At 36.8% G+C, this 24,765-nt stretch overlaps 1 protein-coding gene across 3 annotated transcripts in view; it reads left to right on the top strand.

Moving 5' to 3' along the window:
• The window catches only part of USP3 (ubiquitin specific peptidase 3), an 89,536-nt gene that overhangs the window by 42,156 nt on the left and 22,615 nt on the right, over nucleotides 1-24,765 (top strand). For all 3 annotated transcript variants that reach the window (XM_070577966.1, XM_070577971.1, XM_008528945.2), the window contains 8 exons: nucleotides 1,453-1,536; nucleotides 4,650-4,731; nucleotides 6,211-6,293; nucleotides 7,448-7,561; nucleotides 10,201-10,314; nucleotides 17,269-17,415; nucleotides 20,884-20,990; nucleotides 21,170-21,250. In XM_070577966.1, the coding sequence (XP_070434067.1) occupies nucleotides 1,453-1,536; nucleotides 4,650-4,731; nucleotides 6,211-6,293; nucleotides 7,448-7,561; nucleotides 10,201-10,314; nucleotides 17,269-17,415; nucleotides 20,884-20,990; nucleotides 21,170-21,250 (812 nt within the window). The remainder of the gene's footprint in view (nucleotides 1-1,452; nucleotides 1,537-4,649; nucleotides 4,732-6,210; nucleotides 6,294-7,447; nucleotides 7,562-10,200; nucleotides 10,315-17,268; nucleotides 17,416-20,883; nucleotides 20,991-21,169; nucleotides 21,251-24,765) is intronic.

Below are 24,765 nucleotides of genomic sequence, written 5' to 3'. Positions count from 1 at the left end.
ATATAGGGAGGAATTAGAGTAACAATGCAATTTCATTCTTCAGTGAATGTCTGCGGTTCATGGAGGCACCAAGTGCCTTAAGCCCAAATTTACAGGCAGAGTAGACTTTACCTCTTAACCTTTATACTGAGAGGAGGCAAGGAATTAAACCTTTTCACTATTTAATTCCTTCATGTATTTGTCATAAAACCCATAAAGAATTATTCTCCTGCCATTGCTGATACTTTGATCATAGAGAAATGGTCAAGGATGTAAAAAGTAGCTTTTCTATTTGTGGAAATGTTAGAGTGTGACCTGGGACACTTGGAGAATACTTAGAGACTCTTGATTGACAGGAGGTAGTCACTTTATGGGGGGAGGGGTGTTAAATAATTACGTATATGATATTTTAGTTAAGGTTTTTGAAAACGTTCACTTAAAATTTTGACTCCTGTGAATAAAAGACACAGGCCATGCTTTTGTGTCTTTTTTTAAATTACTTTCCCCCATTTCTCTCTCATTTTTTTATAGACTGATTTCTGATATGTAAGAAATGTTTTTTGGATTCTGCTAGGGATCTGATTTTTACTAATTGCTGTGCATTCAAAGTTTTATTTGCTCAGAATGGCAGTGTTATTGTCATTATTCTTTGGTAGTTATAAAAAGTGGTTTTATACAAAGCTGCTATTCAAAAGAATATATTGGTACTAGCTTGTAAGTTGTTTTTGTTAAAATTGGCCTTTCCCAGGAAAAAAATTGAATGTTAATGTACAAGTTAAAGTTGATTACATGTGATTCCTTACATTATTTGCTTATTGACTTGCTAACATACACACACACACAGTTTTAAAGAACCCCTTGAACATCTTTCTTCAAAGCAGGTACCAGTTTCCTAAAAGTAGCCGCTGTTTTAGACTTTTTATAGCTCCTCAGAATGAAAAGATTCATTCTTCTCAACTGCCTCAATTCAATTTATTTTCATTAAATTAAGTTTAAAATGTCTAGTTTTAAAATTCAAATATTCCTACAGGTTAATTACCTTCTGCTTGCCGTTCACTTAAATCTCCCCTCCCCCCAGACTCCCCCTTAATTTGAGTTGGGAAGTATCACCTTAAAGCTTTAGGCTTAATGCTACATGAATAGAATTGGTGCTTTTTATTTCATTTTCCATGTATTATGCACCACTAAGAAGAATGTCACACATATAGCAGCTTCTTTCAATTTCAAAGGGGGAATTGAAGAGCTTTTGAATGAAAATGTGAAAAGAGGCTAGTGTTCGTTGCCTACGTGGCTTTTAAAAAGGCCCTTAAAAAACATTCCACTGTGGATTCCAAGTCCTCTTTAAACTTACCACCGACAGTAACTGCCTGCAGGGCCATGTGATCATCTTGGCAGCAGCCAGGCCTTTTAGCGATTTCATTACTGTGGTTTCCTCAAACTCTTGACACACGTTGATTAATATTTTCCTTGCAGTTATCGCTGTGATGATTTTGTGGTTAATGACACCAAGCTGGGACTGGTACAGAAAGTCAGAGAACACTTACAGAACTTGGAAAAGTAAGTAGCAGGCCCTCGAAAAGCAAGGGGATAGAATGGGGTTGAGGGGTCTTTTAGAATTTTTGAGTGGCATTTTTGTCTATATGTTCCATAATTTTATCATGTTTTTAATGTGACTGAAATGTTAATAAAATAAACTTTGTGTTTGGATATCTGAAACTGAGCCCGTGGTTAACTGTCAGCATTTATTTCATTTAATATTTATCATAAACCACAGTCAAGGACCCAAAAACCTGTTTCTTAGTTATTATCCAACGACTTAGAAGCTACTCAATTTATTTGTAAGGGAAATTTTGGGGGGAGCAAGGAAAGGGCATAAAACAATATAAAATCATTATAGAGTTACCTTTGATATTGGAAAATCTTTGTCAAATATATTATGAGGCGGTCTTAGAAGCACTAAAATTTATGCATTATTTTTAAGGGAAATTAGGTTTAATTGTATTCTTGTCCACTTTGCATCTATATGATAGCACAAAATCCTAGTTTCTTCTTTTCCTTTTTTATTAGAGACAGTACATATCGCTTGAAATTACAAGAGGCTGTGAAATGTTTTGCATCATACAGAAACTACTTATGTGGATAGAATTTTCTTACTATAGCCAAATAGCTTATTTAGATAAAACTCACTGTACCCAAAATTCAAGCAATAAACAGAAACCCAAAGAGCAGTGCCTTTCAAGCTGCAGTGCATGGAAGCGTGGCCCTGGAATGACTGCTGACTCCAGTGAAATTGGTGTAAGTCACTCTCGTCATCAGGTGCCATCGAATTTATTTTGACAGTTGATGTACAGAAGCTATGGTGAGAACATGCCAGAAGTCAGAGTCCCTCAGCAAACTTAAATGTAAAGCCAATAGAATATTTTAAAATTGTATGTTGGGAGGAAATAACCTAATTCTTTGAGTGAAACTGTATAGTTTTGGTTCACCAAAGTCTTTTATGTGTATCTTGTTGACTAAATAGATTATAAAGCTGTTAAGGGAACAATTGATTTCTTTAAAATCTAAACTAATTAAAACACTTTGGGTTTAAGTACTTTTCTGGCTTGTCATCTTTTGACTCCTCTCTTTTTCAAAGTGCTTCCTCCCTTTTAATTTTCACAGAGCAGCAGGAGCCCCACCTAGGATTAGAAACATAGGTAGATGCAGTATTGATACACAGACCCAAAATATTTAATTTTGTCTGAAATTGTGACAATTAACTGGGAAGTAGATTCCTGCCGTAATTTATGTAACATCACTCTTTGGTGTGGTGATGTCATCGTAAATATCTTACTAACTTAATTCTTTGTTATAGAAGTAGGTAGCTACTAGAATATTTTTTCTGCCATTTATAGTTTTCTCTCAGAAAAGACTACCATCTCAATCCCAAATAAATTCATCAGAACTAAGTCAAAGGGAAAAGAGGACATTCAAGAACCTGCATGCATTTATGCAGTTATCAAATCTTTTATTTCCACTGAGCACTTCATCGGGTAAAAGATGGCACAGACTGCCTTGTCTATACTTCTGCTTGGCTCCACTGAAAAATCTACCTTGCTGTACTTTTCAAACTGTGTTGAAAAACATTACCTAAGTTCATTTTTATGTTTTTCAAACGTAGGCTTTAGTCTATAGTGGAAGCTGCAGTTTAAAAACTATGATTATATTTGTGTTTTACTTAACTTTAGACTATTCTCACATCCTCTGGAGCGGCACTGTGCAATAGAACTTTCTGAAGTGAAGGAAATTTTCTATAATCTGCACTGTTCAATATGATAGCCACTAGTCACATGCGGCTACTGAGTGTTTGAAAAGTGGCTAGTGTGACCAAGGAACTGAATTTTAAACTTTATTTAAGCTTAATTAATTTAAATTTATATAGCCACATGTAGTAAATGGCAACCATAGGAGACAGTGTGGATCTAGAGGATTCTACCATTTTGAGAATCACTGAGGGTAAAATTTAGTAACTTGTATTTGTAAAAGCTAAATGCTTTATTTCTGTAGGTTAAAACTGAAAGGTAACTATTAGGCATTGTTACTAAGTAGTATATTTACTGTGCTCAGGATTCAGCTTCTTTACTTACAGAATCTGTGAAGGAATAACTTCACAATGGTCTCTTCTTTGTAGTCACAGATCTTCTGAGAGGGACGTGCACACAGTTCTGAAGCCATGTTTCCTAAGAATATTTTCAGATTGGAAGCAACTATCACTAGATCTGATGTTCCAAAGATGATATAGTTCATGCGGAAGTTAAATAATTATGTATTTACTTTGGATTTGTCTGGTCCTTTCAGAAGATGGGAAAGGGCTGGCAGACTTAAAGGTCTTAGTGGTGATTAATGATAATATTTACTTCTTTTAGATTAGTTCTCCTGACGCATAATAATTTTAAAGGACCTTTTGAAGGCTGGAATTACTTTCTGATAAAATTTAAGCAAAATATCTTTCATCAAGAAAGTCTTTCAATAATTTTAATTTAGCATTTGTTTGCTAATTAGGATTTGTTTTAGAATATTCTTTGCAGCATAGCTGAATCAGATGAATTTATATATGCCTACATATGCCTGTAATTTATTTATTATTCCACAAACTGATTGTATCATAGTCTATTAGAATAAATGAGCAAAACACGCTATCTTTATCAAAATTAAGAAAGAAGTATACTATTTAAGTAAAGAAACTATAGTATTTAATTAAGAAAGCATAGTATTTGAGGATTAATATTTAATCTTAGAACAGTCGTGTCAGACCAGGATTTTCCTTTTGTTATGAGGAATGGGTCTTCCCATTTTTGAAGCTTCAGAACTGATGAGGCAGATAGAGGGACTGTCTCACGAACTACATCTACCTGGCCAGCTTTTCTGGGAGGGGCCTGGTGGAGGCTGCTTCCAGTCCTGCCCTGCTGGAGGAACAGTGGGGATTTCCAAGGGAAGTGGAGCGCCTCAGTTACTTCACATACTTGTGGGCCACACTGGGCCTAACGGGGCATTTCCTGGCCTTAAGCTGCACAGCCAGGCAGGGCTCCGTACCTTCCCAAGAGGCTTACGACAGCCAAGTTTATTTTTTACCCTGCTGTGTAGTATGTATGTACTAATGTCTTTTTGACTCTCTGTTTGTATTTTAATAGCTCAGCTTTCACAGCTGACAGGCATAGGAAAAGAAAACTCTTGGAAAACTCATCACTAAACAGCAAATTATTAAAAGTAAATGTAAGTAATTAAAATTTATTCAAATAGAAGAATCGGTTAAGATCTAATCACTGTTTTATTACAGTTCTGACATGAACGTTGTCCTTCATAAACTTTTATAAATGTATGCATTGGATTTGGAATATTTGACAAAATGTTTGCCCCTTGTACTAGTGATTCTCGATGTGACTCAGTTCTCTGGCGAGTCCATCTGTCAGCGCCTGCCTCCTCCAGGACTACTGCGTGCTCCTCTGCCATAGCAAGCCTTTGTTCTTAACACCCACTCATGTACCTTATTCCGTTTCTATAGGATCCCAAAGATCCTTGCTTTCTTCTGTTAAAGGTCCCTAGTGCAAATTCTGGAGTTTTGGTAAATTTTCTTAGGACTTCATTAATATAGTTTCACTGTGAAAGAATATGCTTTCTCATTCTGGTAACTATCTGTTACCAGATGTATGAGCCATTAATGGAGTAACAAAATTTAAAGGTAGCTAATTTTGTGTGTGTGTGTGTGTGAGTTAGATTGGCCCTCAGCTAACATCTGTTGCCAATCTTCCTCTTTTTGCTTAAGGAAGATTGGCTCTGAGCTAACATCTGTGGCAATCTTCCTCTGTTTTATGTGGGATGCCGCCACAGCATCGCTTGACAAGCAGTGCTAGGTCTGCACCCGGGATCTGAACCTGCGAATCCTGGGCCGCCAAAGCGGAGCATGCAAACTTAACCACTACACCACAGGGCCGGTCCCTATAAAGATGGCTAAATATTTTTAAATACCCAGTAATTTTGCCCTTCATCTACCTCTCTGCTATATTATCTCTACCTCATGCTAGCTATGTTTAGACATGCACTTAATTAAAGTCTTACAATTTTGTGGAAGAAAGAGCTAAAGTGCTCTCTGGCCATCTGAATTATGGGCAGAGATGCTTTGGGTTGGATTGGTAGATTCATATTCAGATGTCATGTTGCATTTGTAGAGCTAATGAGAAAACCAAGCCTTAGTCTTTAAGGGAAGTTCAGGTAGTTTTTTAAGATTGACGTTCCATTGCTAGGAAAACATGTAATGGTCATTTATGCATGGCTTAGAGTTAAAAGTTTAGAGACAGAAATACTTGGGGTGTATATATTTATATTTTTCAATTTGTAGTAGTTTAAATATAATTTTAAAAAGGAATTAAGTGTTAAACTTTATTTCTTTTAAGGATCTTCCTGGTTTTTCCATTGTGTACTCCAAGGTATTTATTAATATTGATTTCTTCATAAGCTTCCATGAGGTACTCCCACTTAGAACAGTTCCAAGATCAGAAACAGCCTTCTAAAAATATCAAAACACCTATGCAGAGACTAAAAAGAGAGTTTGAAATATTCATTGGACAGAAAAGGACCAATTCCAAATTGTCTTGATGCTAGAGTTTCAAATATAGGCCTTTGCTTTGCTTGATGTTGGAAACAGTTGGCCTTCTCTTGGCATTACTCATGCCCTCTTCTTGTCCTGTTTTACAGGGAAGCACCACTGCCATTTGTGCCACGGGCCTTCGGAATTTGGGGAACACATGTTTCATGAATGCTATTCTTCAGTCACTCAGGTAATGTCACAGTCAGAGCTTAAGTATCTGATGTTGATTTCTAGTGTGACCTCAATTCCCTGTGCCTTAGTTTCCTCCTCAGTAAAATTAACGATAATAGTTATACCTCATAGACTAGTTGGGAAGATTAAATCATATAATTTATATGAAGTGCTTAGAAGATGCCAAGCAGTAAATAACTGTTAGCTATTATTTTTTATTTCCTGTTGCTTCTTGAATGGGGTAGAGAAGAGGTCAACAAACTTTTTCAGTAACAGGCCAGATAGTAAATATTTTAGTCTTTGCATGCCACATCCAATCTTTCTCACATATTTTTCTCTTCCCCCTCCCCTCTGCTCCCTTTTTAAAACAACTCTTTAAAAATGTAAAACTCACTTTAAAAATATAAGAGCTCACTGGCCAGGGGCATATTTGGCTGGTGGGCCATAGTTTGCGGACTCCTGGGCTACTGGGAACCTAGTTCAGAGAACTTCGTTCATTCATTAGTTGAGTCTTAAGTATGGTCCTCAGATCAAATGTTTAGAAGATCTTCAAAATGTAAGATAGGTAGTAAAAATAAGATAGCCAACAAGGCTGACCTAAGTTATGTAGAGGAAATTATTTTGAAATTTAGATACTTTAGGCCAGAGTAAATTATCTTCCCAAGGCCACCTTGCTGATAAGGAGCAGAAGCCATATTTGATCTCTCCTTAGAGGTACTGTCTCTCAGCTTATCTAGTCTTATTTAAATAAGAAGCTCTAGTCACTACTGAATTCTCCTTGTTATCTGTATAGTGTATCTAAACAAGATGGCTGGTTTCCTGGTTTGTTTTTATTTGAGGAAAATATTGAATATCTGGAAACAAGTACCCTGGAAAGAAAGAAATGGCAATAACTTATGGGGAGGGGGAGCAAGGATTTTTTGAACAGATTTTGCTTAAGCTCTTTGTTCATTTCTACAAAGTCAGCTGTTTATACTGTTTTCTTAGAGTAAATGAGGAAGCTTAATGAAGAACCTCCATGCAAGAAATTGCATTGAGAACAATTTAAATGAGATTTGAAATAGCACATTTTCAAAATTCCTATGTAGGTTACATAGAACTTTCTTTACAGTCCTAGTAAATTGTTTTGTTTTTTTTTTTGTTAATAATTTTCTTCCCTTCCTTTTAAAATAGTAACATTGAGCAGTTTTGCTGTTATTTCAAAGAACTGCCCGCTGTGGAGTTAAGGAATGGGAAAACAGCAGGAAGACGAACATACCACACCAGGAGCCAAGGGGATAACAATGTGTGAGTTCTAAGAATGTGTCCTTTCTGGCTTTGAGCTACAAAACCAGTGACTCTTACTGATGATTTCGATTGCATTGTGTGAGTTAACAGGCACATACATTTTTAAAAACTCTTATTCTAAAAATTGTGTTTAAGTATCTAGCTGGAAATCTTAATAACTGTTGGAATTATTTTATTTCTATTTACCTAATAGGTAGGATAAATTTAGCACTCTACTTATTGAGTCTTTGTGGGTTTGAACCTTCTAAAGTTGACATCTCTATATGGAATACAATTGTAGGTGTAGCCCAGCATGGATATCATGAGTCTTTGTGAGTTGATTTGTCTGATAGTATTATGTAAACATGTCTTGGATAATAAAATTAATTTGTAGCCATCAAATTAATTATGGGGCAATACAGTCAATTATTAGTTGATAATGGAGTGGGGAAAAAACTGACAAGTGATTATAGAGAACCAGTATGTATTCAGATTCAGTGTAGCCATGCTCTCTTTGGGGTTCAGAAGATGTGTCGTATTATCATGATTGTAAGGGGTGCATTTTTTCATATCTTAACATCACTGAAGTAGGACTATGATTTATAATCTATGTATATTTTAATGTAATATTTTCCCTGCCTGCCCATCCCTGCTCCCACATACTCCATCCCCATTCTGAAAAGCCATCTTAAAATCTGACACTGTTCTACCTACGTGGCTGAAGGAGAATAGGGCAGAACATGTTGGAATAGTGTACAGTATGGATAGAGCCAAAATATGGGGGAAGTTTAAAGCCAGGCATTGGAACAGGGATGGAATGAGATTACTAGAAGTGGTGTTTTAAGAATTTATTTTTGTAGCAACATGCAGGATGAGCTGGAAAATGCCTGCATTCAAGGAGGCTCCACACTTTATAATAATTGGGTTGGAGGGCATAGCAGTGAAATGAAGTGGAAAAAGTACACATACACTAAAGTTAAGGGAAGAATTAGTAGTACTTAATGCATTAGTGTCATTGAGGGTTTAGTTACAAACTGCAGAAATTGCCCCTGGCCATCCTGGCCCAAAAAGAATTTACTGCCGCTGGATTCGTGAGCTAACCATTACTGGATGGGTGGAAAATCAGGTCTAGAGTCTAGGCATCCAGTACCACAGGTTCAGTCATCCCACGGAACTGTCCCATAAGGACATCACTGCTTCCACTGCCCAGTGCAACACCAGAGTTCCCATTGCCAGCTCTGCTGGAGTTGGGCGCTGGGTGAATGCTGCTGTTTCTGCTGCCTTTGCACTCCGGATGATGGATGCTCTTTGCTGCCGGAAAATATTTAGCACTGTCCCATCTTTATTTGCATCACTAACTCCTGCTTCAAATAGGCAGAACCCAGGCTGGGTACCTGAGTCTGGGCTGCAGAAAGGAGGCTGAGAAAGCAAGTATCTGGCCTTTTCAGCTTCCACAGTGGAAGGCAGGCTCTGACTCCCACCAAGCCTCTTAAGGAAGGGAATTTCTCAAACATAGGAAGAGGGTTCAGGTAGCAGGAAGTAAAAAAATATGATTTGTATCCCAGGAACCTATGAGATAACAGGAGTTGAGAAAGAAGATATTGAAATTCTCTGAGCTATCAATTAGGTATCCATAAGTTTGGTAGTTGTATTATATAGTCATCAAAGTTGAGGACGTGTATCAGTTTACCTACATGCATAAAAAACCAAAATTAACGGCGACTTAAATACTCATGGTTTATTTTCTCATGTAAAGGTTGAAGATTCTCTATCTAGGACTGTATCACACAATCATCAGGCTCCTTGTAGTTTTCTATTCCACCAACCCTAGGGTGGGGCTCTCATCCTCATAGTCCAAGATGGTGCTGGAGAGCCACCATTTTGTCCTCATTCAAGCTAGACAGAAGAAGGAAGAGATTAATATGAAGGACTACTCTTCCTCTTTAAGGAAATTTCTCCGAAGTTGGACACACTCAAACGTTTTTATTCTAGGAGTTCATGTGCTGAGCAAAAGCGTTCTATTCCTGTGAGAGAAGAGGAGAATGGATATTGGGGAACGCGAGGAGAGTACACAGAGCCAGTTTAGTACACATTGAGTTTGAAGTGACAGAGGACATCCAGTAGAAAATTCCTGTTGGAAACTGGAGAAACCTGAATAAAAGTGGTCATGAGAAAATCTGGCTTTTAGCTTGAGAGTCATTGGTATAGAGTTGAGTGTTGAAGCTCTGTGGCCAGATGAACCCTCTGAGGCAGAGAAGAGCAGATGATCACACATTGAGGTCAGGGAAGTGCTCCTAGTGAGGGGCAAGAAGGAAGATGCAGGAGATGGAGACAGAGGTTCTGGCACTTGTTTTAAGTTTTTTAAAATGTACATTCTTAAGTAATTTGGTTTGTAACTTATGCATTGCTTTGTGTACAAGTATGGCAGTACTTTGGCACACTGAAAGTTCACCGTATGGTTAAAAAACTAGTTTTGTCAGTAATTACTGCTATTTGTATGGGTTTTTGAGTTGCTCTTCCTTAACTGTCAGACTTAATTCAGAGGAGACCAAATCATTTTTATGTTTTCATTTTTTATGAATTTTAGACAATTGGACATTATGCACTGAAATAGTAGCCTCTCACTAATGCTAAGACTGTTGTCCCTTCCTCTTTTCCAGGTCTTTGGTGGAAGAGTTTAGAAAAACACTCTGTGCTTTATGGCAAGGTAGCCAGACTGCATTTAGCCCAGAGTCCTTATTTTATGTTGTTTGGAAGATTATGCCGAATTTTAGGTAAGTATTATTTAAAGAACGGTATTTAAAACATTAATATTAATACTTACACTTTTTCTGAAACAATTTACAGTGAAGTGGTGGTATTCTAAAATAAAGACTGGCTTTGTTCTGTTTTTTCCTAAGGAGAAGAGAAGTTGGATATATCTGACTTAAATGTGTTTGTTTAAATAATAGATACATGTTATAAATGTCTTTAACAATGGGTGGGATATTTTGTTGTTATAAAAGCAAAGCCCTTATGAATAACTTATGTGCTCTAAACACATACTGGACAAAATTTCCTTGATTCTTTGAAAATCTTAAAAAGAATAATTACCATGATACACTGTCTTGTTATTTCATCTAAAAAAAATCCAAATGTAATCAGTAGAAATGCATGGTGGTATATTCACTCGTCTGGTCTCTGTTCTGAAAGTCTTAGAGGACTGTAGTCACGTCCATTGGGATTCACTGTCCAGAAGGTAGCTGGGCCACATCCTAATGTGGCTGGAGAGTCCCTGTGTTTCCTGGGCTTTCTCTCTAGCCTCACTTGAGTGGGGAAACTGTCCTTCTGTCAGAGGAATCTACCTCTTCTCCTTCGTTAGTCATCCCTGTAGGGACTCAGGTGGTAGCAGATTTGGGGCCCTGCAGGTGTTTGACATCAGCCTCGCCGCCTTCTGCTGACTGCATCCTGCTGAAGCAAGTCACAGTTCTTATCAGTCGTGATTTTGGCACCTAATATACACCCTTCCCTTTTTAAAAACATCAGCCTGCTGTAATAAAACTTAGCAATATATCTTGCTCTATTGCTTAATAGTAGTTTCGATATACTGGTAGTGTAGAGAAATGTTTAAAAGGTAGCCACTTCAAAGAACTATAATTTGTTGCCTTACTGAAATGTTACCCAGGTCTCTGTCTTGAAGAAGACTTCTTTTATCTGTCATGCCATTTTAATCTCCTCATAGGAGAGACTAATTTTTTAAGGGTTTTAGAATTTTTTGACTCTAAGTAGGCAAGGTAGAAATGACTGTTGAGTTACCACTAATCAGATTTGGACCGAATATAAAATTTGTAACATAATCACCTAGTTAGACTTTTGATAGAAACTTAATCTCTTTGTGTTTTATTATTATTATATAAAAATATTTTCCATTTATTGAATGCATACTATGTACCTAGCACTCTCAGTATTTTCTATCTTATCATCATTAAAAAATACAACAAAGTTCCCATCAAGGTAGGAAGTGCTAGCCCCATTTTAAAGAAGAAAAAACTGAGACAGAGGAGGAGCAACTTCTTCAAACTTACACATCTGGCAGGTGTTAGGACCAGAATTAGAGCCCAGGGCTTTGGGGAGCTGGTTAATGATAGATTTGTTAACAGTAATTTGCCCACATGACTGAGTGAGGCCCACCAACTACCTTTATACTGTCCTGCTTGATCCCTGTGGTGACTCAGGTCCCTCATTCTTAATTGGGAGTTTGGAAACCTTCTGAAACTTTTATTCAGTAGAATTCTGCTTTTCCTCTAAATCTGCCCACATCTCTGCCCTTTCTAGTTTCTACAGCCCAACTGTGAGCATGATTTAGTTTTTAGCTGCTTAATTTTACACATTCTCATATTCCTACCCATGAAGGCAGAGAACTTGTGGAAAGGTCAGCAGGTTGAGGAACTTGGCGTGGAGTCTCCAGAGTGATTCCTAATACATGTGAACCCTCAGATGTTCTCAGTGACTGGTGGAGAATAGGATGCCTGTGTATTCTTAGTAGGGCTTCTCTTAGCTCTGTAATAATTGAGATTGTTCCCCATTTTCATGATTCGAAGAATAATATCCTCTTGGTCGGATCTAGATCTTGAGATTATATCATGGAAAAGGCTTTAGTGCAGGGTCACTGCACAGCGCCCAGGTCTGAGGCAGGGAGCTGGGGCTTTCCTCTCGGAGCTGTTATTCCTGTTAGATCTGCAGGGTGAAGTTCTTAGAACCTGCCTGTGTGGAAGTGCAGTGGGTCTTGAGTCATGCTTCTATTGTATTTATAATCCCAAAGCAAACTTTTTTTAAAGTTTACAAAGCCCATTCTCCTGGATTAACATATGACAGTGTCTAGGGAATTTGATCCTTTGGAATGAAATATGAGGACTCTCAAATACAAACGCATGTAGAAGTAGGAACAACTTTCATTTATTAAATGCAGAAAAAAATGTACTCTACGTGTAATTAACACCTTTGGGTATAGAAATCATCAAAGCTACTCTCTTTTCCCACTCAAACCAAAAGCCAGTTACCCTTGAGGGAAACTCTTCCTGAAGTCAGAGGTTACCTTCCCAACATTCATATCTACTTACTACACTTCTTATGGCTTCCTAGTATGTCCAGCTTTTCTTGTCCTTTTTTTTTTTCATAAAAATACCTTTAAGTTTATTTAAAAAATTTTTTTTGCTGAGGAGGATTCACCCTGCGCTAACATCCATGCCAATCTTCCTCTATTTTTTAGTATGTGGGCCGCCAGCACAGCATAGCTGCTAACCAAGCGGTGTAGGTCTGCGACTGGGAACCAAACCCAGACCAGTGAAGCAGAGTGTGCTGAACTTCACCTTTAGGCCACCAGGGCTGGCCCACAGTTTTGTTTTTTTTTTTAAATAGGCAAAATACAAATGGTTCAAAATAGCAAAAGGTAAAAAAAGGATATGCGATGAAAGTCTTTTCTTTTATTCTATTCTCCAGCCATTCATTTTGCTTTCTGGAAACAACCATAGATACTAGATTTTTGCGTATCCTTTCAGTGATATTCTGTGTGTATATATACAAGCGTATGTGTAAATTTTAACATAAATGGTAACATATCTTTTTTTCCTACTTTGAGATGATACATATTAATATGTAGCCTTCTTAGTCCATTTTATGGCTGCATAATGTTCCATTGTATGGTTGTATCATAATTTCTGTAATAGTGCCCTGCCAATAGTTTCTTATCTTTTGCTGTTACAAGCAGTGCTGCAGTTAATAGTCTCATACATGTGCATGCTTAGTATCTACAAGAGGAATTGCTGGGTCAAGAGATATTTGCTTTTGTAATTTTAGTCTTTTCTGCAAATCTTTGTTAGTCTTTGCTTTCCTTAACATGTTTTTGTCTTGTTGCCTTCATGTCTTTACTGTCGTTTGCTTCCTGCCTGCAGTATTTGCCTGTGGTCTCCATCTCTTTCCTTAGGATCCAGCTTAATGCTAACACTCTCCAGGAAAGTCTCTTGATAATTCAAATGAGGTCATGGTATTTATTCCCTTATTTCTCATATGACTTATGTGCAATTTCTACTTTCATGTATAACTTGATTTAATATATTTGCCTTGACTTCCCAAGACAGAGTTTTCTTTAGTTTTTTAAAGCAATTCTTATTGTAATTAATGTTTAAAAATGATGAGTGAATAAATGACTGAAACACTACTCTTTTTTTTAAGATTTTATTTTTCCTTCTTCTACCCGAAGCCATGTGGTACATAGTTGTATACTTTTAGTTGTGAGTCTTTCTGGTTGCGCCATGTGGGATGTTGTCTCAGCATGGCTTGATGAGCAGTGCTAGGTCTGTGCCCAGGATCCTAACCGGTGAAACCCTGGGCCGCTGAAGCAGAGAGCACGGACTTAACCATTCAGCCACAGGGCTGGCCCTAACATTACTCTTATATTTGCTAGCTATTCTACTTGGCTTTGTAGAAAATATAAAAGATCTTTGTAGATAATAAATAGGTCTTTGCATGTGATATTTTAACAATAATCTTTTTGGATATTTGTAAATAGAGAACTTCTAAAAACACTATGCTGTTGATATTTTATATTTAAACATTAGTTCTAGGAATTTTGCTATCATATGTTTTTTGTGTGTTTGTAAACAAAAACAATCATTTTTATGATTTGAGTTTTCTGGTGTTTTTGTCTTGAAGAAATCCAGTCAAGATTGGTGTCACATCCGGGATAGGAATAGCTAAATTTAACTGATTTCGGTTTTGCAGACAATTTGGACAAAACACTAACTTAGGATTCTTTTATGCACATTAAAGATCTTTTAAATATGAACAGAACAGATATAATATTCTAGTGTGTCTAGCTATTTTAGAAGTTTGTTCTAGAATGGTGAAGTTTGATTCTGTAGAAGCATATCGTGTCCCTTCCTGGTCTTTGCCATTTTACACGTTACGCCCTGGCACTGCCAAAACGCAGAGAACAGCCAGGAATGCACAAGCGTATGTCACAGTTATGCATGTCGGGGCATCACACAAGTACTTGTGTTTGCCTATATTCTGCGATGACTCTTCATTATTTGGAGTGTCTGCTTTTCACACTCAAGCCAGGTGCAAAATAACGTTTTCTTTGATTATTCTTTATGAGAACATCTCCTGTTTTATTTGGGTAAATACAGTTTGCCTCATTGTGCCAAAAATTATTGTGAAGATACAGCTGCCCCCAGGTTCCTATACACTGTGCCTCAGCGCTATCCCTCTTTGTCAGCCCCTTCATTCAGAAGGGATGATTCATGATCTTTTAGGCTTTTTATATTTACCGTATGCTTCCCAATGACTATTTCTCCTAGCATCTTTACGACAGATTTTCTGTAAACATTAAGGAGAAGAAGGTAATCTTTGTCTAAGGTCACAAACAAGTAAAGATAAGGAACAGTGTTAAAAGTGAAACCACTGTTGTATCTGTTGTTTATTGCTGAGGAAGATTAGCCCTGAGCTAAAATCTGTGCCAGTCTTCCTCTATTTTGTATGTGGGTCACCAGCACAGCATGGCTGATGAGTGGTGTAGGTCCACGCCCTACGTGGAATCCAAACCCACGAACCTGGGTCACCAAAGCACAGCATGCCAAGCTTAACCACTATGCCATAAAGCCAGTCCCTACTCTGTCTTCTTTTCTCTCTTGATTCTGGCCTGTCACAGAGATACTAGTTGGTTCTTCACAAATCCATTTTGTCACTAATTCACAAACACCTGTTTGACACTGCATCCAAATGTGAGGAGTGTTTCCTTTAACATGATGACCTAACAAGAGAAACCTAAGTTGGCCACAGAGGAACCCTGAAGCCCAGGTTGTATAATTGGGAAATAATTGAAAAGATAACTGAAGTTCGTAAATTTAACATACTAAACAATATTTATTAAGACTTTCAGATAAGTCACTAGAAGCTCGCTTTAGTCAGAATCAGAAAGATTTCCTAGTCTTAGACTAAGCACAGACTGTTTTCTGGTAAAGATCACAAATTGAAATAGAAACCCATAATTTACCTTTATAAAACAGAGTGTTCCACGATTTCATGTAGATCAAAAAATGTATTTCTAATGCAGGTAAAGGAAACATTAGAAAATAATGTATTTTGATATAAGAAAAGAGAATCAAGAGAATCATGATGTGGTTGGAAATATTCATTAATGTACATCAGGCAGGGATGTACATTAAATTAATGTCCATTAAAAAGGGATGGATATGTGTTTGACAAAAATGCAAATCAACATAACTACAAGGTACTGGTTTTCATGATCCATTTTAGAAAAATGATGATATTAGATTATTTTGGTGAGAGAATAGAACTTTCTTTATATGTGATAGAATTTCAGCTATGACCTAAAATACTAATCTTACCTTTGAGTTATGGGGGAAAAAAAAAAAAGATATCGTATTGAAAAAGTTTAAAGCACCTCTTTAGATATATAAAGGAACTACCAACTCTGAATACTTTTGACTGTGAATTTTAACATTTTTATTCATTTCAGTCTTAGAAGAAATACTTGAACATATATTATTTGGCTGCTAAATCATTTAGAAAAAGTTATAGTGAAATGCTAAAGTGATTTATGATTTAAGTTCCATTGATTAGGCAGATGGTTTTCATAATTTATAATTTTCAAGAGAAATTTCAGGAAAAGGGGGAAAATATATATTGAGGGAAACTCTGGGCAAAAGAAATTTTGTTTATGGAACCATTGCTTGGATAAGTGGTGGAAGACCAGGCCAGGAAAACTTGCAATTTAGAGGGTACATTAAAGAGAGCCTTCCATGGTGGTGAAACGTAGGCAGAAGTCTTCTCTATCCATAGTTTTATGAAAGTACTTTATATATCATTGCTTGATGGATTTTATCTACATAAATCTCTGTGAGCTTCCAACTGTACCAGCTTCATTTTCTGTCAGCCTTCATTACTGTTCACCTGTCATTGATCTGTATTAGTATAGTAATTCCGTATAATTTCCTGTCCGAATATAATGTAAGAAGTAACCTAAGAGTATGTTGCTATATATATTCAAGTTTTAGGCGAGAGCATAATTGTATATAAATCAATGCATTTAAAAAATATTTATTTTAAAACTGTCCTTTGAAGCAGAGATCAGGAGGCAAGTATGGTCTGTTAGCCATCTTTAACTTTTTAAAGTTTTTCTTCCTTTCAGCCAATGTTTAAAAATTAGTATCTTTCAATCTAAAGAATTAGCTTTAAATTCCTTATTTCTTATAGTGATAGTGGTGGTTTAGATCTAGTTTTCTGGTGAGAGTAAGATGTGAAGTTCTACCGTCTGAGCGTCTTCTAGAGAGGCATGTGGGCGAGTGGGGAGACGCAGTCGGTCCAGGAGACAGGGCTTGCTAGCCCCATCTCTGTGACTCTTGCAGGACTTTAGGCTAGTCACTACCCCTCCCTCCTCATTTTTTGGCCCCTCAATTTCCTCATTTCTGAAGTGAGGTCAGTTGAGGTCACTACAAGTCCAATTAGCCCTAACATTCTGTGTTTTCAAACTTGTTTTTAAGTAATAGAATTTTTCCTTGAAGGGAAATTTTCTGTGTAAAACATGGAGCAAGTGGGAATCAAGGGTCAGGGAGGCTCACCGTGCTCTGAGTGCAGGGCTGCAGCTCTGCCCAGCGCTCTGCCCTCCTGCGAGACTGGCTGGGCAGGCGGAGCCTCGCCTGTGACACACTGTTTCTGTTTGCTTCAAGGGGTTATCAGCAGCAGGATGCCCACGAATTCATGCGCTACCTTTTGGACCACCTGCACTTGGAGCTCCAGGGCGGTTTCAACGGTGTTTCCCGCTCAGCAATTCTGCAGGAGAATTCTACTCTGTCTCCAAGTAACAAATGTTGCATGTAAGATTTAGTTTCCTTTTGTTTTTTAAGAGGACCTCAGACATTTCTTTTGGTATTATTGTTTATTAGCTTTATAATGGAAGGTAGTGAGTTTTCCTGGACCTTTGCTGAAACTTTTGTGCACTTGAATTTTGTGACCAAGTGGACAAGCATGTGCCTTCTGCTTCCAGACCACAAGCATCTTGTATTCATATCTTGGTGTAGTTCTGATTGTTTTTGGTATAGATTATTTTAAAACTTGAAAAAAAAATAGAAAATATTTGTACAATGTAGCACTGAAAAATTTTCCTTTAAATGTTTTGAATAATGGATGGGAGACTTAATTTTCATATGCCCGAATAATTATATTTGTTCACTAAAAACAAAGGCTTAAAATATTTTGAATGTGAGTTTTCCTAAAGCCTTATTTTGGACTTGAATTTTCCTAACGTATATCTGTTCTTTAATGAAATTGAGGCATTTGTAAGTTCTCAGAATTTTTTCTTGGCTCTCAACATCAACACAGCAAACCTTTTGGATTGTGTTCCCAGATACTAATACCCCAAAATCTACATTGAGATTAGAATGTTGATTCTGCTTGAGGCAGGCATGATTCACTGTTATTGCAGCCTGGTTTTGGTTAATTGTAGTCTCTCTCTGTTCAAATTTCTTGAAAAGTTTTGTATTGACCTATGCAGGAAAGGGATTTACAAGACAAACTCTCCAAAGAAAGAAAGAAAAGAGTAAGTAATATATAGCAGTCATTGTAGTATTGCCTGGCAGTCCATAAATCTGGTTAGTGTAAGGTAAGGTCTTTTTAATGCCGGAGCAGCCTCACAGCTCATCTGGCCTCATCAGAGAAGGGCAAGCATCTGAACTGTCATGCTTCTCAAAATGTTTGGCCCTCTGGGTCCTAGCAGCTATGATTCCAATTAGAACCTAATGCAGAAAGGGAAGGACGCGGGCCTGGTAGAATTGTTCTTGCTGCTAGCACCAAATTAAAAATAGTATTACATGAAAAATTCTGTTTTGTATTTTATGATGGCATATACACACAAGGACGTTGAACTGGGCTCTATCAAGGGTAGTCTGTGTGAAGTGAGGGGGTATATGTCTTTATTATTTTATTTGATGCCCAGGGCACCCTCGTGGAGTCACATTCTGTAATAGTAATAGGATGTTCTTTCAGTAACTAATGAGTTTTTCGTATTAATCTGCATCCTTTCATGATATTTTAAAGAATAGTAATTGCAAGTTCCATTAGTGAGTTAGGAACAGAAAAGAAAAAATTTATTATCAAATATCCAGAATTCAGGTTTATATTTCTTCTATTTCTTTTTCATTCATTGGAGGGGGCATTTTAGGATCTAAGGATCATATTTGCTAAAATTACAGAAAAAGTCTCCTGTGCACTATTTATGTTTACTTGTACAAACACATCCAACCCTGCTGAAGGTGGGGGTGGGGATGGTAGGAATCAATGGCAGATGTGTTCTCTTTAGTGCATGGAAAATCATTAGTGCCAATATAAAGGACCCTCGCAGCATGAGAGCCTCTCCAAGTAGCCAATATGTAAACAGTCTTGGTGTGCAGTTATGATAAATGGAACAGCAATTTTGAAATTATGTACGAGTCTTGTTTTAAGTCATTGTATACTTCAACTTAATGCCATTGCACATCAGATAGAAAAGATGTGAGCAGGATTCTTTTCTCAGAGGAAGAAATTGTAAAGGAAGAGCTACATCAAGTTTAAATGTACTGCTTTTTAATGAAGCAGTTTCCACTTTAATTAAGGCAGCATTGTATGCGAACGTCAGTGTGGGAGGATCAGTCCTGGTCCCTTTATTTTCAGTAGATTTTTTTGGGTATGTCCTTTGTTTATGACACAGATATTAAACCTAAAACCTGAAATGGCCATTATGTCCTACAGTTCCCAATGTATTTTCCCTTTTTGTTTAATTTATTAAACTGTGTATCTTATGAGAAACTTAAAAAAAAGCCTCAGTATATTTCTTTTGCCAGTAAAGGAAGGAAAGCCTTTCCTAGAAAAGGAGGTACACTTTTAAAATAATAGAATTGCCCAGGTAGGTTTTGTCTATCTCATCATTGCAAGAGATTTAATTTGGAGCAGCTCAGAAAGAATGGTCCAGTATATTAGGGGTATCATTGACTGCAGGTGACAGAAATCACCTCAAATTGCTATTAGCAAAAAAGAGCATTTACTGGCTCAAGTAACTGCATAAGTGCACAAAGGTCAATATATAATCAATATATAAGTGTTTGTTGTAGTGCTATTAATGATAGCAAACAAGTGAAACGACCTCAACATACATTAATGTTATATTGGTTAATTAAGAGAGGAGTGTAGTGTTAAGAGCTCAGGCCAGACCAGCTGTGTGACCTTGGGCCAAGTTACTTACCTTTGGACCTCAGTTTCCTGGTCTGTGAAATGGGCATAACTATGTCTACTTCACAGAGTTGTGAGGATTAATTGATTAATAAATGGAAGTACTTAGACTGGAGTCTGGCCTCTAGTAAGTGCTTGCTAATCGCGCTTTCACTGGTGCGCTTTCTTGGTGGTTCTTGCATCCATTCTGTGGCACACCATGCAGCTGTCAAAAAGAGTGAAGTGCGTGTTCAAGATGTATACTTAGGGAATAAAAAGAGAAAAAGGAGGGATGATCCTAATTATTATGCTAATAAAATAGCCTTAAAACACTTGAAGGGCTTTCTTTTTGGTAAGTGCTTGTCTAAAAGCACTGTCATATTCTTCACACCAGGCCTCTGAGGTAGATGTCTTATTCCTGCTGTACATTTGATGAAGCTGAAACACAGAGAGGTTAAGTAACATTAAGATAATTGGTTTTTTATTGTTCTGAAAGTGGTGTATTCTTGATCTCCACAGGGAAATTGTTTACAGTATTGTTTTAAGTGAGCGTTTAAAAGGCTGGTTGATAGTAACATTCAGCACTTGAATTGTTAAGTCATATCTCCATCAGTAATTACTGAATGTGTATTAAATTTCTTTACCTCATTTTCCCCAAATCTGACAGATGACCACCTAAAAAATCTCAAACTGTCTCCAGTTGAGGTTGTCGTTCAAAGTAAAGTAATTGAGAGAACTCCCTGGACTATGAGGTCTTGCAAAGACTCAAATATATGGCAGGTCCCTCTTTTCTAAGGGATCTATTTGTGGGGGAAGGGGTCCTCCTGCCCTGAGGAGGCACGTACGTGAAGCGTTTGTTAGTAATGGCAAACGTCCAGTGTTAGTTACTTTTGAATGGGATTGGAAGAGGGGCTGGGAGGCTAGTCAGTGGCTTCAACCTTTTAGTTAGTCTGTATCTATATAGCTTTGAAGTTTTCGTATTTCATAATTTAAGTAAATATAAATGATGTACATATTCCCCAAAGGGAGTCGCCTATAGGAGCTTTCACACATTTATTTTAGTTTTTTACTGAGATATTTTCCTTTGTGGTGATTTTCTTTAGAAATGGAGCATCTACGGTTGTCACGGCTATATTCGGAGGCATTCTCCAAAATGAGGTTAATTGCCTCATATGTGGGACAGAATCTAGAAAGTTTGATCCATTCCTAGGTAAGATGTATTTGGCATGTGGAGATATAATATTCTATTAAAATAATAATTTTAATGTTTCCTTTGAAAATGAAGACAGTAAAGAGATACATCTCTAAAAATACATCGATTTTTGAAATTAGTTTTTGAGTGTGGTTGTATGCCTTTAACAGCTCTCTGTTTTTGTATTTCCTTTTAAGACCTTTCATTAGATATTCCAAGTCAGTTCAGAAATAAGCGCTCTAAGAATCAAGAAAATGGACCAGTTTGTTCATTACGAGGTAAAGATACTTTAATGTTCTAGAATTCTTTTTTCCCCGGAAATAGCTGAATAGATTTATAAGTTCCATCTGTATGTGCTATGTTGTTAATTGCTTTAATGAATTTGTGTTATAACTTAAAAGTCAAACCTGAATGCCTGCCAAAGACATTAGGTCAAGCATAAAATATTTTTCACCTTTCTCTTCTTTATTAATAGTGGTTTTAAAATTGAGAAGCTGTAACTAATAGTTTGAGAAATCTATTGATGATACAACTATTGGTTAAGCCTGAGGCCCTGCTTTTAATTTCAAGACTATTAAGATTCACATTTACTTTGGGAGATTTTGAACACCTTTTTTCCTTGATGAGTATTCACTACTTTACTCAAGGCAAAAGACCTATCTTTGACCAACCACTAAAATGACTAATTGTTCTTGTTAGTCATAAAAAGAAACTAGGATAGAAAAATGGAGAAGGACCTACTGTGTGTTCTATCATTAAGTAACTCTACACTGAAGGCAAGTAACATAATTTCGACCCTGAATTGTATATTCACTAAAAGTAATTCTTTTCTCTTCTTCAGCTATTTTAGGGAGCACTGTCATAATGATTAATATATATACACATACACTCTTTTCCTACGAAACAAAAGATTCTATTGGTCTAAAACTGCACTGTCCAGTAAGGCAGTCATGAGTCACACGTGGCTGGTAAAATTTAATTAAAATCAGTTGCTCAACCATATTTTGTGTTTAACAACCACGTGACGAGTGGCTGCTGTATTGGACAGTACAGATGCAGAACGTTTCCATTATTGCAGAAAGTTGTATTGGACAGCAGTGCCCCAGAGTCAAATCATCCTGATAAAAATGTACCTTTCTGTTGGAGGAAGGACAGGCTTCTCCGTGTCACAGGTGCGTTGTGCAGCATCTGGCTTATTAAAAGAGGAGGAGCAGCAGTTTTGCCTGTGGCTCTGGTACTCAGGTAGTTTCTCGAAATCTCTCGGGATGACTGTCAAAGACACTGGGAGCAGAGCAACTGTGTCTATGAAAACATTCGGCAGATGCTGTCCGTTTGTTCCCCGCCTACGGAACGGTGTTGATCGTCTCTTCTGAACGGGAATTCAGAAGGAATTTAGGGAAACCCCATCCACTCCAATTCCCCCTAAAATATATGGCTGCAATGTTTCTCCAAAACTTTTTTTAGCCTATTTGAGATTAAGAAAATGTCACAATATATTTGATATCAAATTAACTTATGAAACAAACATTATTTGGTCATTTAGAGAGGAAATCAGTAAGAATTAAATTATTAAAGGAATTAGAAAGCCTCAGACTATAAGATCTAAATTGGATTATGACTTCATTTTATAATTTCTTTAAGAACTATAATAATATTGATATATTAGTAAAAAAAATACTGTTTCTTGATAGCTGTAAGTGGCTGTATATTTGAACAATATTTCCTAATGTAAACAAAACCCAGTAAGTCAAGATGATCTTTGGTTGGAAGACCCAGAGACACTGGTTTGTTCAGGTTTCTTCCCTTCTGTGCAGTGTCCCCCCCATCCCCAGTTGGTCATGTACATGGTTCTTATTTGCCTTCTGTAGCATTTCACTTATTACCTATCCCAGACGCTTTAATAGTCACTTTCCTTTCTTGAGACCATCTGGGAGGAGAGTGTATGGCACAGCTTAGGTGGTTGAAGGCGTTTGCATCTCATCCCAAGTAGTATTTTTCTTGGCACAGACTCATTGAAATCTGATGTGCTTGGTATTAGCGTCAGGGGTTCCAGACCATCCTGAAGTGTTTAGGGTTTGGCCGGAAACATGTTTCCTGTATTCTCAGCTGGCTTTTCTTTGAATTCTCAGACATGATTTTTGTTTTGTTCAAGAACTTACTGTTGGCTTGAAAAAGTAGATGATAAGGTCCTCGTTCTCTTTTTGTTTACCATGTATCAATGAAGGGCACTACCTTTCTTGGACATCCAGCATGTGGTGAATTTTAGTTGATTGACACACATTTTTTTATTAAATGGCGATGAAGATGTGTGATTACCTGATGTCTTGCTTTTACATGCTTTATAAGTCTACTTGGCAAGAATTATTTGTATGCTTTTGGGATCTGTAATTGTTAAGCTTAGTTTTCATTTAAAAAAGAAAGGTGATGGTAATAAAGACCCCTGGAATTTGAAATTATTTAACTAAAAGTCTGTGTATGAGAGGCTAAAGCAAGCCCAGTTCTAAAACCTGACAAAGACACTCTCGATAAGGAAAGAAAATGTAGCTTAATCTTACCAATATTACAGATCAAAGACTCCTAAATAAAATATTAGCAAATAGAATCCAGTACTGTACTAAAACAGTAATGCATAGTGATCAAGTGGGATTTATTCCAGTAATGCAAGACTGATTTAATATTAGAAAATATAATTCATTGGGAGAAAACAAATCAAAATGCGCAAATAGGTTTTGATAAAATTCTAAATCCATTACTGACTGATTAAAAGAAGAAGAAAAAGACCTCTTATTAATTCTTCCTAAGCTAGGATTAGAAATGTTCCCAACTTGATGAGGATTATCCATCAAGAGCTATTAGTGACCATCACAATTAACAGTAAAACACTAACGATTTACCACGAGATGGGAATCAGCCAGGAGAGCTGCCACTGAGGGACAAGGCAATACACAGGGAAGAGAAAGAAGAGTAAATAATGCAGAGAAGAGACCAAATTATCAACATGTGCAGATGAACTGAGTTTACATGTCTAGAACATGTCAAGAGAATCGGTTGGAAATTATGAGAGAATGTTTAACGATAGCCATCCCTGGAGAACAGGACTGGGCAGGACACCTGCTTTTCTAAAGCCCTCAATTAAAAAAAAAGAAATACAGGTATTACTTTGATAAATTACTTTGATAAATAGGTTCTAAACGTGGAGCTAAAAACTTTAGTAAGGTGGCCAAATAGAAAATAAATAGCAAAAAAAGATTGCTTTCCTGTACATAGCAAAAGATCCTATTCATAGTAGCAATAAAATCTCAAGAATAAATTTAATGGGAAATATGTAAGACCTAGATGAATAAAATTATAAAACTTTATAAAAGGACAGATAAAAGCCTGAATAAACAGAGCCACATCATATTCTTTGATGGGAAAACTCAATATGGTAGAGATGTCCGTTTTCCCCCAAATTACTCCCTAGATTTATTCAAAAGCAGAAATTCTTAAGAGGAGTTGAAAAAGTTTTTAAAATGAAGATAAGGGAGTGATGAGGTAGGAAATGTCCTAGAAGTACTAATTTAGCAGGTGCTGATACAAAAATGTGTACGTGGGAATTTATTATATGGCAAAGAAAAAATTTCAAGTCAGTGGAGAAAATTAGAAATTAGTCAATAAATGTTATTGTAAATGAAAATTTGGGAAAATATTAGTTTCATTCCTAACTCATATCTTTTCCCAAATTAATTTGAGCTTTCAAGATTTAATGTGAAAAATAAAACCACAGGACACTATATAAAAGCATCTTTTTGAT

Source organism: Equus przewalskii, chromosome 1 (genome assembly GCF_037783145.1).
Source record: "Equus przewalskii isolate Varuska chromosome 1, EquPr2, whole genome shotgun sequence".
In the NCBI taxonomy this organism is placed as follows: Eukaryota; Metazoa; Chordata; class Mammalia; order Perissodactyla; family Equidae; genus Equus; species Equus przewalskii.
The sequence above is the reverse complement of the archived record's forward strand: the minus strand, read 5'-3'. Positions and strand labels throughout refer to the sequence as shown.